At 41.7% G+C, this 15497-nt stretch overlaps 1 protein-coding gene across 2 annotated transcripts in view; it reads right to left on the bottom strand.

Annotated features, from left to right (window-relative positions):
* B4GALT6 (beta-1,4-galactosyltransferase 6) overlaps window positions 1–15483 on the bottom strand; it is a 64472-nt gene extending 48989 nt beyond the window's left edge. For both annotated transcript variants that reach the window (XM_029922956.1, XM_029922957.1), the window contains exon 1: window positions 14941–15483. In XM_029922956.1, coding sequence (XP_029778816.1) covers window positions 14941–15055 — 115 coding nt within the window. In that variant the 5' untranslated portion in view covers window positions 15056–15483. The remainder of the gene's footprint in view (window positions 1–14940) is intronic.
* Between the last annotated feature and the right edge of the window lie 14 nt (window positions 15484–15497).

Below are 15497 nucleotides of genomic sequence, written 5' to 3'. Positions count from 1 at the left end.
TTCAAGAATCATTCTTCTGGGGACACCTGGGTGGCTTAGTCGGCGGAGCATCCAACTCCTTAATTTCCGCTCAGGTCATGATCTTGCAGCTTATGAGTTCAAACCCCATGTTGGGCTCTGTGCTGGCAGCATGGAGCCCGCTTAGGATTCTTGCCCCCCCCCCACTTGTCCTCGTGTGCACACATGCACTCTCTCTCTTTCAAAATTAAACAAACACTATGGTGTGCCTGGGTGGCCTAGTCAGTTAGGCATCTGACTTCGGCTCAGGTCATGATCTCACAGTTCATGAGTTCGAGTCCCGCGTTGGGCTCTGTGCTGACAGCTCAGAGCATGGAGCCTGCTTTAGAATCTGTGTCTTCCTCTCTCTCTCTGCCCCTTCCTTGCTCACATTCTCTCAATAAATAAATGAATAAATAAATAAATAAATAAAACATTTAAAAAATAAAAATTTTTAAAAAAAGAACCTTTCCTCTGCATTCACATCTTGGCTGTTTGGCGCAAGAGAGCCTTCCACCTATCTTGGCTTTGACATCCCTTCCTCACTAAGCTTATTCATTTCTAGGTTTTAATTTAAAATGACAGGCATGCCACTCTTCTTTCACTTAAATACCGAGAAGTCACTGTAGGATTATTAATTAGCCTAATTTCCATATTGTTGTGTCTCAGGATATATAGGGAGGCCCAAGGAGAGGGGGATTGACAGAGAATGATTGGTCAGTGAAGCAGTGAGAACACGCACATTTATTATCAAGTTTGGGTTCATGACCCCCAAAACAATTACAATAGTAACATCAAAGAACACAAATCACTATAACAAATATAATAATAATGAAAAGGTTTGAAATACTGTGACAATGACCAAATGTGACAGAAAGACATAAAGGGAACAGATGCTGTTGGAAAAATAGCATCAATAGGCTTTCCTGATGCAAGGCTGCCACAAACCTTCAAGTTTTAAAAAATGCATTATCTGCAAAGCACAATAAAGTGAAGCACAATAAAATGACCTATGCCTGTACTAACCGCCAAAATCATCCCAGGACGCAGAATGTTGGGGGCACAAGCTTCTAAAGAGAAGGGAAATGAATGAACATGTATTGAGTACCTATGTTAGGTACATATACAAATATATGTACATATATATATACATATGATTAAACTGAATTCTTTAAAAAAATTTTAATGTTTATTTATTCTTGAGAGAGAGAGAGAGAGAGAGAGAGAGAGAGAGAGAGAGAGAGAGAATGAGTGGGGGAGGGGCAGAGAGAGAGAGAGAGGAGGAGTCAGAATACGAAGCAGGTTCTAGGCTCCAAGCTGCCAGCACAGAGCCCAAAGCGGGGCTCAAACCCATGATCCTTGAGACCATGACCTGAGCGAAAGTCAGATGCCTAACGACTGAGCCGTGCCCCTAATTATATTTAATTCTTAAACTGCCTGTATGTATCAGGTTGAATGGGGGCCCCCAAAAAGATATATGCACATTCCAATTCCCAGAAGCGGTGAAAATGTTATCTTATTTGGAAAAGGAGTCTTTGCAGATGTGATTAAAGATCCTGAGATGAGGAGATCATCCTGGATTATCCGGGTGGGTTCTAAATCCATTGACAAATGCTCAGACAAGAAAAGGGCAAGGGATCATTTACACACACACACACAGAAAGAAATGCATCACATTGGAGTGATGTGGCCCCAAGCCTAGGAAGACAAAGAATGCCAAGAGGTACCTGAAGCTGGAAGAGGCAAGGAAGGATTCTCCTCGAGAGCCTCCAGAGGGAGCACAGCCCTGACAACACTTGATTTCAGACTTCTGGTCTCCAGGACTGTGAGATCGTAAATTTCTGTCATTTAAAGCCACTCAGTGTGTAGTAATGTACAAGGCGGCCATAGGAAACTAATACACCACCACATGGTGTGGGTACAATTTTCTCCATTATAAGATCAGAAAACAAACTCAGAAGCTGCATAGGTAGGTATTAAAAACTGGGATTCAAGGACAGGTCTGAAGGACTATGAGGGGCAGCAATGTTGAAGAGGCAATGGTTCAAAGTCATAGAGCAGAGGGAGGAACAAAAAAAGAAAAAAAAAGAAAAATCTTTAATGTAAGCAGTTCTGATGGAGTGAGAAAGGAGGGATAAACCAGATTCCAACTAGTGCAAGGAAGAGGAGGAGGACATCAGGAGCTTCCCCTATTATCTATAGAACACATAAAGGAAAATATGGAAAGAAGAAAAATACTGATTATATTGTGCCCCTTAATATTACTACCGATATCTGAATCAGCTAGCTCTGAATTTCGAAGAATTCATAATAATCTAAGTATCTATTTCAGATGCTGAAAGGTTTTTTTTCTTCCCACATCTAGCCCTTGTTCAACAAATTCCCAGAAATTACTCATTCAAGGTGGTAAACTTAGACTTATTATCTGTTAATAACATTGTAAACCCCAGAATTAGGTCAGACTATACATGAAATATTGTTCATACTTTGCCTAGGACCAAAGTACTGCCTGGGCTAAAAACAAAAATGGAACAAATTTCTAGGCTGTGCCGGGCAGTAAGACCAACAATTCACGTTATGTCAAGGTACTATTTAAGCACAGTATCTTACCACGGTGACAATAATTCAAAGCCAGATATGGGCTCAAGGAAATCTGTAGTGCAAATGATTACCAAACATATAATAACTTCCTCCCCATCTTTCAAGTGAGTCATGGGCTGATTAATGAATAAAGAGAATGAAAGACTTCTGCATTCAGAATCCCATTTTATCAAGGAATAATGAATTCCATGGTTAGACATGGTACAGATCTATTTCAGATCTTAGCCATCAGCTACAGCTTTGCTGATGCAGATGCCAAAAATTAACAAGAAATTCTTTACAACTGGTGTTTTTACCACTTCCACTCTGCAATTTAGCAGTCTTAAGTTATTTTTGGAGATTACTTCTGTTTGAATACCAATAAAAATTAAGTATTTTTAAATAAAATTGGACTTTTCCAACCATCTCATTAAAGGCGTTCAGGGTGGAGACATGTGTTTGTTCAACAGACATTTACTGAATGCCTACCATTTGCCAAGCAGTACCAGAAACTCAGGGGTCATGGGAGTTCATTTGTAAAAACGAAAATCCTAAAACATCAGAAGTACTTTTGCAACAATCGGATAGATCATCAGTTAAGCCTAGCTTAAACTCAGCTGATAAGTCTAAAAATAGACTCTGAACCTAGCAATATGAAAACACTAACACAAGGTACCAATCTGCACTGTCGTTTCTTAGTTCACTGTTATTCACTTAAAATAAACGCATGTTTTTTTAAAACATGAACAGGAGCTTAAAGAGTTAAGCATTATGCACCACACTGTAGAAAAATAAAATGAGGAGGAAATGAGGGAATCGGGGAAGGAAGAATGCAGCCAATTAGATAGATTTTTTAAACTAACCAGTAAGGGACTTATCTAATGAAATTACAGACTAAAAGATCAAACCATAAATAAACACACCCAGAAAACATTATAAAACTGTTGAAAATTGATTGCAGAATATATAAGGTGAATGTGAAATGAATCTTTACGCAAGAATTCTATCACCCAGGGTGCCTGAGTGACTCAGTCAACTCAAGGTCCAACTCTTGATTTCAGCTCAGGTTGTGATCTCACGGCTCTGCACTGACAGCATGGAGCCCGCTTGGGATTCTCTCTCTCCCTCTCTCTGGGCCTCTTCTGCTCATGTACCCTCTCACTCAAAATAAATAAATTAAGTATTTTTAAATTCTATCATGAGAAAAAAGGGTGAAAAGTATTTGAACTATATGTTTTACAGTCATCCCCAGTTTCCTTCTATTTTCACAATTAAAATACCTTTTGAAATTTTAACTTATTTATGAAAGGGAAAGGATTCTAAAACAAGCAGGAGAGAAAGGGGACACTGTGGGAAATGAATTTCAAAGATTCATTTCCAAAGCTAGAGCATATTTTCAAATCAATAAACAAAGCACCTTATAATCCTTTACTTTGGGTCTCTTGATTCAAATAAAAAATAAAGTCCAAGTTCCCTTCCTCTGAGTCAAACTGGAAATTAAATAAGTCATAATTTCTGAGCTACTAACTTAATTATCAGGAAGACTATATATAACATGATTTCAGTAAGGTCACATTAACACTAGCAAACCTCAAATATTTAAAAATAAGACCTAATATTTCAATTAAGATTACAATAACGAGTTTCATATACCTATTTAACTAACAATATTACAAAGGAACTTTTCTAGAAAAATGCTATATAAAATGTTTTTTAAATCATTGGCTAATATGCAACAGTTACATGCCTTAATCCCTTTTACTGATCTTATTAAGTAAATTACAATGTATCTTTCTAATAACTAAAAACACTAACAGATTTCAGATCCACCTATAACTCAATCACATAGTAAGAGCAGACTCACAAAGAAACACATGATCCTGGTTGTCTTAAAGTACGTATTTGTCCGTTCTGTCCATTTCTACTCTGGAGGGGAAAAAACTATTCACTATGACAGCCACCTCCAGCTCCAGTAAAACAGGATGCTATAAACAAGTTAATCTAGTTTTTAAAAAGATTACTTCTATGAAAGTTCAAACGACATAAGATGATTAATTTAGAGAGGTAAACCTATCAAGCACTTAATTTTTTTTTCGCCCACCAGTTGGGGTATTTGTCAGAAATAAAGTTCCCAGGGTCTAGAATTACCTAAGATGTATATTTAAAATGAACCAGAATCAGATCCAGAATCTCAAGTGATAAAACGTAGGAAATACGTTTGTTTATGCAAACCGCCTTAAGCACATTCACGTTTGAAAACCACTGCCTGGTAGTAATTCTTTAGTGTATGTGCTGCCGAAGCAAACACTGTAGTAACTCCTTAACAGTAACATTTGTAACAAGCAAAAAATTACAACTTCCTTTTATATTAGTTTAACTTCTATTAAGTAAATGCTCTTTTACACAGCTTTCTAGTTTATGCACAGCTCATTCAGACATCGAAGAATCTATGTTTACCTCCTAGTATAATGGTTATCACACAATGATTTGGTCAAACCAAAGACTTTCACAAACTCAAGTAATTAATCATGAAAACATAGATGCAAGCAAAAAGCCGTATTTATTATGCCTCTAGAGAAAAAAAAAGTTAATTACAAATTTCAGATTTAAAATTACTAAGTATGTTTTCCTAAACATTTTGCTACGCCACACAGCCAAAAATATAACTGCTGACGGACCTCCTCTGCGCTACCTTCCCTATTTTAACTGAGGAGGGTTTTCACTGTAGCTTTAAACCAAACTTTGCCAAGTTTAGATGTGACTAAAACCAAGTATGTTGATGAAACATAACAAATCAAGTTGGCTCAATACAGGATTTACCTACTAGAGAAAAATAAAATTGGGGTGTTACCTGAAATTCTCCATTGAATCCAAGACATGAGGTAAAGACGTCTAGTACTAACTGGAGTAAACTCTACATTTTGCAAAAGCAGGTTAATGGCATTGTGGGTACCCTCAGAAAACCTACTTCCAACCTTGAGTTGGCCTGATCTTCACCTCAGATCACAATATTACACATACAGTATCCTCTTTGTTGATATTCTGACAAAAGGCAGAAATGGAAAAAAAAAATAGTCTTTTAAATATTAAGTCACCGTGTTCTCCAGGAATTAAAAGGCAAAACAGATTCAGAGGGAAAGGGGGGAAAAAGGGCGACAGAGATGACAGGGACAGACTGTTCTGGATAAACTGGTGAACTGCAGTCTGAGGCAGTGGTAACAATAGCCAGCTGGGTCTAAAGTGCACAGGAAAACTGACCAGGAGAATTGTGCACAAATCAATGCTCTGGGGAACTCCCAAAAGTGACCTAGGAAATCCAAGCTCTAGAAAAATCACTGCAGTGCACCTCTTTCCACTGTCTCCCTGCAGCCTCCCCATCCACCGCCACGCTTGCTTAAGACAAACATGAAACACAGGCTTGAAAGGGAAAGGAAGTTCTAAAAGGCAATGTGGGTGGAGGGGAGGGGCAGGTGGAGGAGCAGGCCTGCCCTTAGGCCGGGTGAGCAGAGCGCTGCGGAGGTCAACAGCATAACCAAGTTTAAGGGGCTGTCAGAAGTCGGCTGGGCCCCCCAAGCAAAGCACCTTCTCCAGCCTTAACAGGTGGTCATCCACCCCTGGCTTGGAAACATGCTTATGAGGCACTTATTTCCTCGTTTACAGACAGCTCAGTTACAATTGTGGTTTCTTAAAATCTGCTTCATGGGGTGCCTGGGTGGTTCAGTTGGTTAAGTGTCCAACTTCGTGATTTCACAATTGGTGGGTTCGAGCCCTGCGTTGGGCTCTATGCTCATGGCTCGGAGCCTAGAGCCTTCTTCGGATTCTGTGTCTCCCTCTTTCTCTGTCCCTTCCCCACTCATGCTCTGTCATTCTCTCTCTCTCTCAAAAATAAATGTTAAAAAAATTTCTTTTAGTCTGCCTCTTTCTAACTAAAATGCCTTTATGGCTATCTGAGGCTACCCAAAAAAGCTTCATCTCTCTTCTATGCGGTCCTCCTTTAAGCTGAAGAAGAGAGAGCTCGTATTTCCTTCAAGCCATCTTCCAGGGCAACAACGATCAGGTCCCTCAACTCAGGCACAGTGGAAGAGTCGGACACCCCAAGCTGTACATTTCAGCTCTACCAGGAAACTATTTACTTTAATTCTTCCAACAACATGTGAGACTTTGGACAAGTGACAAATTTTGGGAAAGAGTCTTGCCTTCTCCTTCTTCACAAGACTATTCCAAAGCATGGGGGTTGGGCGTGTGGCAGGGACGACTCTATGAAGCTCCAATAGTGAAACAGTAGGCTACATTTGCGATCTTTGTCCTGTGACTTTTTTGTACAAAGCTTTGGCACCAGAGACAACAAGGCCTCTGTGTCCAAGGTTCCCAAGGCCCTAGGCCCTTGAATAGAGGAGTAAACCTAGGGGCTCCAGTGGGGAAAGAGGCAGCCATAGCTCTGACCACCAGAAACCCGAAGGCTTACAAAGCCAAGTGCTCTGCTAAACCTTGTAGTACATCCTGTGATAAACAGGCTGGCCACACGATGGGCTAGGGAATTACCTACCATACATAACACAGCCTCAGGAGAAAATTCCATTCTGTTCCCAGTTAAAATCCAACTGGTACTTGGAACACCTGCCATATGGAGACTACAAACCTAGATTGAATCTCCCTTTTAGAAGTAACCATAGCCACAGCTGTTATTACCTTCGATAAACATTAAAAAGCAGTAATGGTAAACACTGCTGCAACATAAATACATCACTTGTCTCATGGTACCACCTTGTTTAATAGACCTCCAGTGTATTCATGAAAGAATAACATGAAGAATGGTATTTAGCGTTGTCAGATTTCAGTGAATCAATTTTCTCTTCAAAAATACCTAATTTTGGGGCACCTGGGTGGCTCAGTCGGCTAAGCATCTGACTTTGGCTCAGGTCATGATCTAGTGGTTTGTGGGTTCAAGCCTTGCATCAGGCTCTGTGCTGTCAGCTCAGAGCCTGAAGCCTGCTTCCAATTCTGTGTCTCTATCGCTCCCTGCCCCTCCCCCAATCGTGCGTGTGCTCTCTCTCAATAATAAACATTAAAAAATTAAAAAAAAAAAACAACTAATTTTCCACAAGCCCATAGGATTTGGATTCACATACAGTGAAACAACATAGTGGAGTTAGGTAAGCTGTTCAAGGATGGCGATCTGACTGTGGGAGGCAGTCTCTAAGAATGCCCCCTATTTCCCTTGATTGTAGACCAAACTGAGAGGCTCTTTTCTAAGAAAAAGTGATGAGGTTGTGAGCTGCCCTACAGAGAGGCCCATGTGGCAAGAAGCGAGGGAGGCCTCCAACTAACAACGTTCAAAGAACTGAGGCCCTCAGTCCAAGAGCCCTCAGAGAACGGAATCCTGCTCAATCTACATGGGTGAACTTGGTAGGCTCCCCAACAGCACCTTCACCCACAGCCCTGATCAACACTCTATACTCCGTAGCTTTGTGAGAGAACCTAAACCAGAGGCATGCAGCCACACCGTGCCCACATTCCTGGCCCACAGCGACTATGAGATCATACCTATTTGTTCTTTTAAGCCCCTACATTTGAGGGGAATTCACAAAGTTATAGATAACTAATATGCTGAACAATCCAATTTTCTCTTCTGTTCCTAATTCCCAGGCCATCCCTCCATAATCTCCCAAGGCATCTAACATCCAACATCCCAAAGGTATTGCTTAGTCAGCTGGTAAGAGAACAAAGGAGCTGCCCTACCAACAGAAGAGATTTAATTAGAAACATTCAGCCACTCAACAATTCTTTACGAAGCCTCTAGCATGCGCCAAGGCAGAAACCAAATCTCTTAGTCTAGCAAACAGTTCACTCTATACTTAGATTTGATCAAATAAACTGAGCCCCTCACTCTAAAGAGATCACCCAGACACCTCCCTAATCAAGTATGAACTCCCTCGACCTCCTTCTCCATATCCATCTAATTTTTGCTACAGCAAACATCTTTATGTCCTCTCTTCTCCCACCTCCAAAATTAATGTACCTATGGCTTGATCCCACTCTCTCTACCTACCCTCCAATTCCAATCTTGCTCCCTTTAATCCATTCATAGTGGTACCTCCTAAATATTTCTGAAATTCAAATCTGATCACATCACTCTCCTACTTAAAATTTAAGTTAAATGGTTTGACACTGTCCTCAGGCCAGCTAACGTCCAAGTTCTCATACCCAGTTCACAAGGATCAGTCTGACTGGACCCATATTTATGTCTCTCCCTCACCTCTTAGCTCTCAAACATTCCATTCCAGCATGAAATATTTCCCCCCGCCAAGCCAAACTTGTAATTACCTAACTTAAGCTTCTGGTCTCAGCATCATCTTCGTCTTCTCCATAATGCCTAAATTAGTTCAGTGCCATCCCATAACCAGTGCATCCACAGAAATTTCACTGTGTATTTTGTTCTACTCCAGAATAGTAATTCTTCAGCTGTGAGGATTTCTCACTGACTATATGGTCTATGAAGACAGGGACCACGTGGGTCCTGTTCAATGCTGAGCCACAGTGTCCTGGAGAGACACACATTTGCGGTAGGAAGTCTTCCCAGATCCCACGTTGTAATCTGTTCCCTACTTACCTCCTACTTACCAAATCGGGACTCCTCCTTCTAAGCATTAACCCGCTGCAACACTTGTCTTGCTAATCCTCATTTTTCATTCATTCATTCATTCATTCACAAAGGCCTCACTTCATTCATATGATCTCTCTCTCCCTTCATTTTCCTGTTCCTATTTCTCCACTTGCCCTAAGCATTAGATTTCATCCATGGTTAGCCTCTCTTCAGTTTCCACAAGCTCTCCTCAAATGGCCATCCAAACCTTCCATGATGTCAACCACGCTGACTGCCTATCTGAGATTGGGGAATGAATACGGTCACAGAGCCTTTTGGTAAACTTTTCAAACTACACTTAGGCGCCCTCCATATTTTGATTTAATCCTCATCATCCCATGTTTAACAGTAACTGGCAAGATGAGTTACTTCTCCTTGCAGGAGTTAGGTTTGTAACTCAGGTGTGCTGGGGAAGAAACAGATAAGTACCATTTACCTATATGCTGAAGACAGCCAAACCTCTCTCCTGTTACACATCTCTCCTAGGCTTCGAGTCCTTATTTGCATCTTCCTACCTACTGACATGTTCTTCCCGGATATCCCACAGGCTTCCTAACTCACTCTCTCTAAAACCAAAATAGCTCCCTCAAAGCACATGACTCTCTATACTTCCTTCCAGCCACCTGGCTGTCTAAGCTGGAATACAAGCATCCTCCTAAAGCTCCTCTCTTTCCTTCAGCGTCACTACTCACATCCTCTCAACTCTGTCAGCATCTAACTATGACCTTGATCAGTCTAATCAGACTCTACTGTCTGAGCCACTGAAATAACTTCCTACCTGGCCTCCCTGCCATAGGTTCTGCCGTCTATCACCACACTCCAAGCAAAAAGAACTGCTCTAAAACAAAGCACTGCATCACTCCCCTTTGCAAAACTTCTGTTTCCTGCTACTTCCAGGACAAAAATTTGAGCATGGGATGAGTGACCAGTAAAGAAAGGCCCAGAGGAAAGAAATGGCTGATACCATGACCCAAATCAAAAGAAACCCAAAAAGGAGCCATGTAGGTCAGGGAACTTGGTGAGGAAAAACCCAACAGACCTTTGACACGCAAAGCAAACAATAACAGCTCAAAAAGAACCCAAGGAGGCTCACACAGCCAGGGCCAGGAGGCTAAAGGGCGATGATAGGAAAGCTGCAGGGCAACTTGCCACCTTCTGAGCTAGCCAAGAGGAACTCCGGCAAAAAAAAAAAAAAAAAAAAGAAGTAAATGAGTATCATTGTTAAACATTCAGGAAAAATCGGTAGAAACGAAGATACAGGATAAATGTATAAAAGCTTTGAAAATGGATACCATTGTAAGAAACAACTGAGATGATTTCATCTGGAAAAAAATTGGTCAACTTAATCTTTAAAAATTTAGGAAAAAAGAAATGTCAAGGGGCTCTCGGCAACGACCTGACTCAGCCACCCCCTCCCATACCACACACACCTCCCACACCCTGATCTCCCACCAGCTTCACCAGTAAGCAGCAGGGCACAAACTGCCTAGAGGCCCAAACTAATAAAGCACTTCCCAGGCTAATTCCTTAAAGGGCCCAAAGGAATTCAGACCAAAGTGCCCTAACCAGATTCCACCTTGACTCAAAGAATACAACCGCCTATCAGCATGTCTAGGAAAGGTCAGAACCTCTGGGGAGTCAAGTAGACAGTGAAACCCCATTCCCAAAGGAGTTATGCAATCTTCTCCACAATATACCCCACTAATTATAGGCAGGTCAACTTTTTTCGTGACCATAGACAGCTTTGATAAACCTGTGTGAGTCAAGTCCAGCTTCTCTCTGCCAGGAATTTTTGGGTCCCTGACACCAAAATATCGGCTGATCTGCTACCCCACACCCTAAGTGGTAGCCAGGTGGGAAGAGTCCTATTTTTCTGTAAGTACCTTTGCCCATGCTGTCCCATTGCTTAGTCCAGAAAAATCCCAGTGGTCTGCTCCAACCACCCGCTCCCTCTGGAATCCTTAAGCAGGCCACACTCCACCAGGCATGCTTTCCAAGGACTGGCTACAGCTCTCTCCTGATGCTCACCCCATCAGAGCATGGGGGAAGCAGCTGTGTCTCAGCCATCTATCTCCTGTGCCTCAAACAATGCCCAGCCTATGCGAGGGACTCCATTTGTGTTTGCTGAATGAACTTGGAAGTCAGCTCCTCTCTTCCTCTGATACTACAGCAGGAAAACAGAAGTACGTCATGTTGGAAGTTACGGTGGAAACTGTTTCACACTACATGGAATTCAACTGGCAATCCAGCCAGGGCAGGACCTTGAGAAGGGCGGGGGGGAACTGCACTCACCTTTTTGCAATCCTGCACAAAAGCACAAAGAGAATGAGAAACTAATGGCTCCTGACTCTACCAGGTGGGCTAGGCGAAGCGGTCTATGGACTTCCTATGGGGGCGCGAGTCTGCAGACCAGTTTCCCTCGGTCCTAAAGTTCATGATAGAAAGACTATCCCTGTATTTCTGGCATGAATTAGAAATTTCAAGGAAAATGTTTCCAATTTTTCTTAAAATAATGAGCTTAGAGTTTGATGGAACTCATTGGAGCTTAACACCCAAATAGCCAAAAAAAAATTGTCGAACACGAGAAAACACCGGAAACAAAACAGATCATGCTGTCTACAACTGTGTGGTACTATCTGCTCAGAGGGAAGAGAGGAAGGGAGAGAGAAACACAGGTAAAGACAACTGAGGAAGAGGAACTAAAAATGGCAGACTGACTGCCTGGGGGAAGGCGCATGACAAAAACAGGTCTCTGGACAGGAAAAGAAGAAAAATATAATTAATGTCCACTCAACAGGTTGGCATGGACAGGGATAATAGGGACTTTTTAACAGAAGAGATTTGAAACATTTATTTAGAATCAACAAAAAGTACTCTCTTACACAACATATATTTTGGTCACAAGAAAATTTTGCCCCAAGATGTAATTCAGGGTAAAATATGAATTATTTCAGGATGGCTGGGTGGCTCAGTCAGTTAAGTGTCGGACTCTTGATTTTGGCTCAGGTCATGTTCTCAAAATTTGCGGATTCGAGTCCTGCATTTGGCTCCCCACTGACAGCGTGGAGTCTGCTTGGGATTCTCTCTCCCTCTCCCTCTGCTCCCCCAACCCCCTCTGTCTCTCAAAATGAATTTACAAAAAAAAATCTTCAAAATAAATAAGTATGAATTATTTCAAGAAGATTCTCTGTTCCCCTCATGCAAATTAGTTATAAGAACCTAGTTAGTTTGGGGTACATCTCATTAATAAGAAATGGGAAGTATTCCTAAGCATTTCTGTAGCTACCAAAGTACCATGCTTATCTTAAAAATCCACTGGTGCAGACTGTTGCATTGTGAGCTGAACTAGCCACATTTTACATAAACTATCATTTTTATTTTAAAGAACTGACAAACTATGACTAGACTCCTGTGTTTGACCTACATTTTCCCAAAAATGAACAAAGTGAGCCTGACACTTCAAAAACAAAAAACAAAAAAACATGGACAGTATTTGTTGCCAATGATAAAATTTGAGCTTTCAGGCAAAAATGTGAATTTTGGAAAATAGCTTCCCAATATTTAAAAGAAAAATAAGGAGGCTTTTTTCTACTAAATAATACTTGGTTTGGGAAATGGATAAGGTTTAACAAATTGATAGTACTTCATAAGTTTTGGTTTTAATAAACTGGCTTTAATCAACTTTTTAAAATTATAAATTATAAGACCCACAAAAACAGTAGTTTAAACTGTGTCAACATAATTGTCTATATGAAAATTGCCAAATTTTTAATATCATAATGTTATGGCAAACATTAAGTATATAAGTAAGAAAAATGTATTACTATTTCACATCAATTGAATTTTAAGAATCTACAAATCAGTGCTCCAAGAGAAAAGGATGACTAACAAGCAACAGCTAGGATTTATTTCCTTTGGTTAGCTTTTTGAGTAACATAACTTCAACAAGTCACTCAAAATACCAAGAAACAACATTGTTAGGGCCTAAGTACAAAAAAACTTTTTCACCAAAACCTCTCCAAGTTAGAGCTGATAAAATAGCATCACCCAAAGATATCTAACCTTTAGGAAGGGAGCTACATGACAAAGTGAAAATTGCTATAGAATGAAGAGTTCATTTAGTTTTTTAATTTATTTTCAGAGCACACATGCATGGGGGGAGGGGCAGAGAGAGAGGGAGAAAATCCCAAGCAGGCTCCAGCTGTCAGTGCAGAGCCTGACATGGGGCTGGATCCTACAAACCGTCAGATCATGACCTGAGCTGAAATCAGGAGTCTGACCCTTCACCAACTGAGCCATCCCGGTGCCCCATGAAGAGTTCATTTGTATGACTTCCAAAATCGCAGAAAATTTTAAGAACGGCCACCAAATATTTTGGCTCCCTCAAACTTCTATTATGGGATACATCAAGGTCTCAACAATTTATATCTTCTCAAGCATCATTATCTGAGTTTGAACGTCTTACTTGAAACCGAAAATTAAATCAAGAAAAAGTCACACAGTGATTCTGTTTTTGGAACTAGAACAGTCTCAATAGGGTTTGCTTCTATCGCTTCTCGGCCTTTTGGCTAAGATCAATAAGGTTTGCTTCTTCCTTCTCCCCTGCAAGTCGTTAAAATAATCTATCGCACAGGACAATATCCTGATAATAATTCCATCTCAAAATTTTGCAGGTGTTTTCACTGTATAAGAGGCCATACATTTTTGGCCTACCCAGGGAAAAACGACGCTGGCTCAAAAGACGACCAGTGTCTATAATGAAATAACAGGAGATCCACATTATTGTGAAGTTAACATTAAACACATATTTCATGCTAAATACACTAACATTAAATACATACCATAAATATTTACCACTAAATACATAATAACCAGGAAAAAAACTCAGAAAAAGTTTGGGAGGGATGATGCGTTTTAATACCCTTATGAGGTTCCTAATTTTTATTCATTAGAAGGCCACACTGGCACCTTTTCAACCAAAGGGGGCTGACTAATTAAAATATTTAATAAACCAATCCAAGTGGATCATTAAAAAGTGTATTGGGGCCAAAGGCCCAGAAAATGATTAACTAGAACAAAGGTTAAAATGTTAAACTACAAACTATCCCGCAAAATTGTCATTTTAGTTATTATTTTATCTCAGAAGTCATCCTAACAGGTAGCACTGTCTACCTACCCTTGAAAAGCAGACTAAATAATGGAGCACTGTTTTCATAAGAAAACTCATCGCCTAAAAATTCCTGAAGTGTGGCACAAATGTTCACTGACCCCATTCTAAAAAAAGTGGCCTAGAACACTGGAAAACATACATTCTTGAACTCAATCACATCCCCGGTGTTGGCGTCCCTACCAATTTTTACAATCAGTTACTATATCTGAGGATGTATGAATAAAACTACGATTAAGCACTGAGTTTAAGCTTAAAGGACCTGACATGAAATGAGTGACGCTGTCATGAATACTCAGGAAAGCGACCAGGGCATCCGGGGTCACCACACCTAATTTCGCTGTGTCCGTTTAACGCAGTCTTTAAGTTATTCAAACGTGCACAAACGAAACTCAACGTATCAAAAAGCCAGGCCCCCCACGCCTGAAATAACCTTTCAAATAAACTGCTTTCTGCCGGGCCCCTGTTCGTACATCTTCCAGATCCCATCCGTGAACATCCTGCGTTTCCTTCGGGGTGACCGGGAGAAGTGAGGGTGTGTCTCGCTGCTTACCTATGCCCGGGGCCACATAGACGAAGTAGAGGCAGGACGAGGAGAGGGAGAAGAAGAAGATGAAGGCAAGGAGGGAGCGATTGGAGACCCGCATCATCCGCTTGAGCACAGACATCTTCCTGTCCCCGTCCAGCAGCTCGGGCTGCGTTCTCAGGCCGGATTTGGGGGCACCATCCAGGCCTTAAACTTCCACGAATGTGCTAAGAATAGCGAGACTGCAACGGGGTCCGCGCGGGGAGGCTCTGGGGGAGGGCGGGAGCGGGAAGGAGGAAAGGGGAGGGAGGGAGCGGACGGAATGAATGGGAGGCCCGAGAGTCGGGGGAGGGGAAGAGCGGGAGGGGTGGACGAGGGAAAAGGGAGGCAAGGCAGAGGAGCCTGGGGACAGCAGGACCCGAAGAGGCCGAGGAAGGGCAAGGACGTGCGTTTTATCCGCCCGGCAGCGGCAGGAGGAGCGGCTGCAGGTGGGGAGAAGCGCGGGCTGCAGCCGCGGCGCCCCTGCGGAGAAGGGCAGCAAAATGCGGTACGCCCGGGCTCCCTGCGTCCGCCGGGGTCCAGGA

Source organism: Suricata suricatta, chromosome 14 (genome assembly GCF_006229205.1).
Source record: "Suricata suricatta isolate VVHF042 chromosome 14, meerkat_22Aug2017_6uvM2_HiC, whole genome shotgun sequence".
NCBI lineage: Eukaryota > Metazoa > Chordata > Mammalia > Carnivora > Herpestidae > Suricata > Suricata suricatta.
Note: the sequence above shows the minus strand (reverse complement) of the source record. Positions and strands in the feature narration are given on the sequence as shown.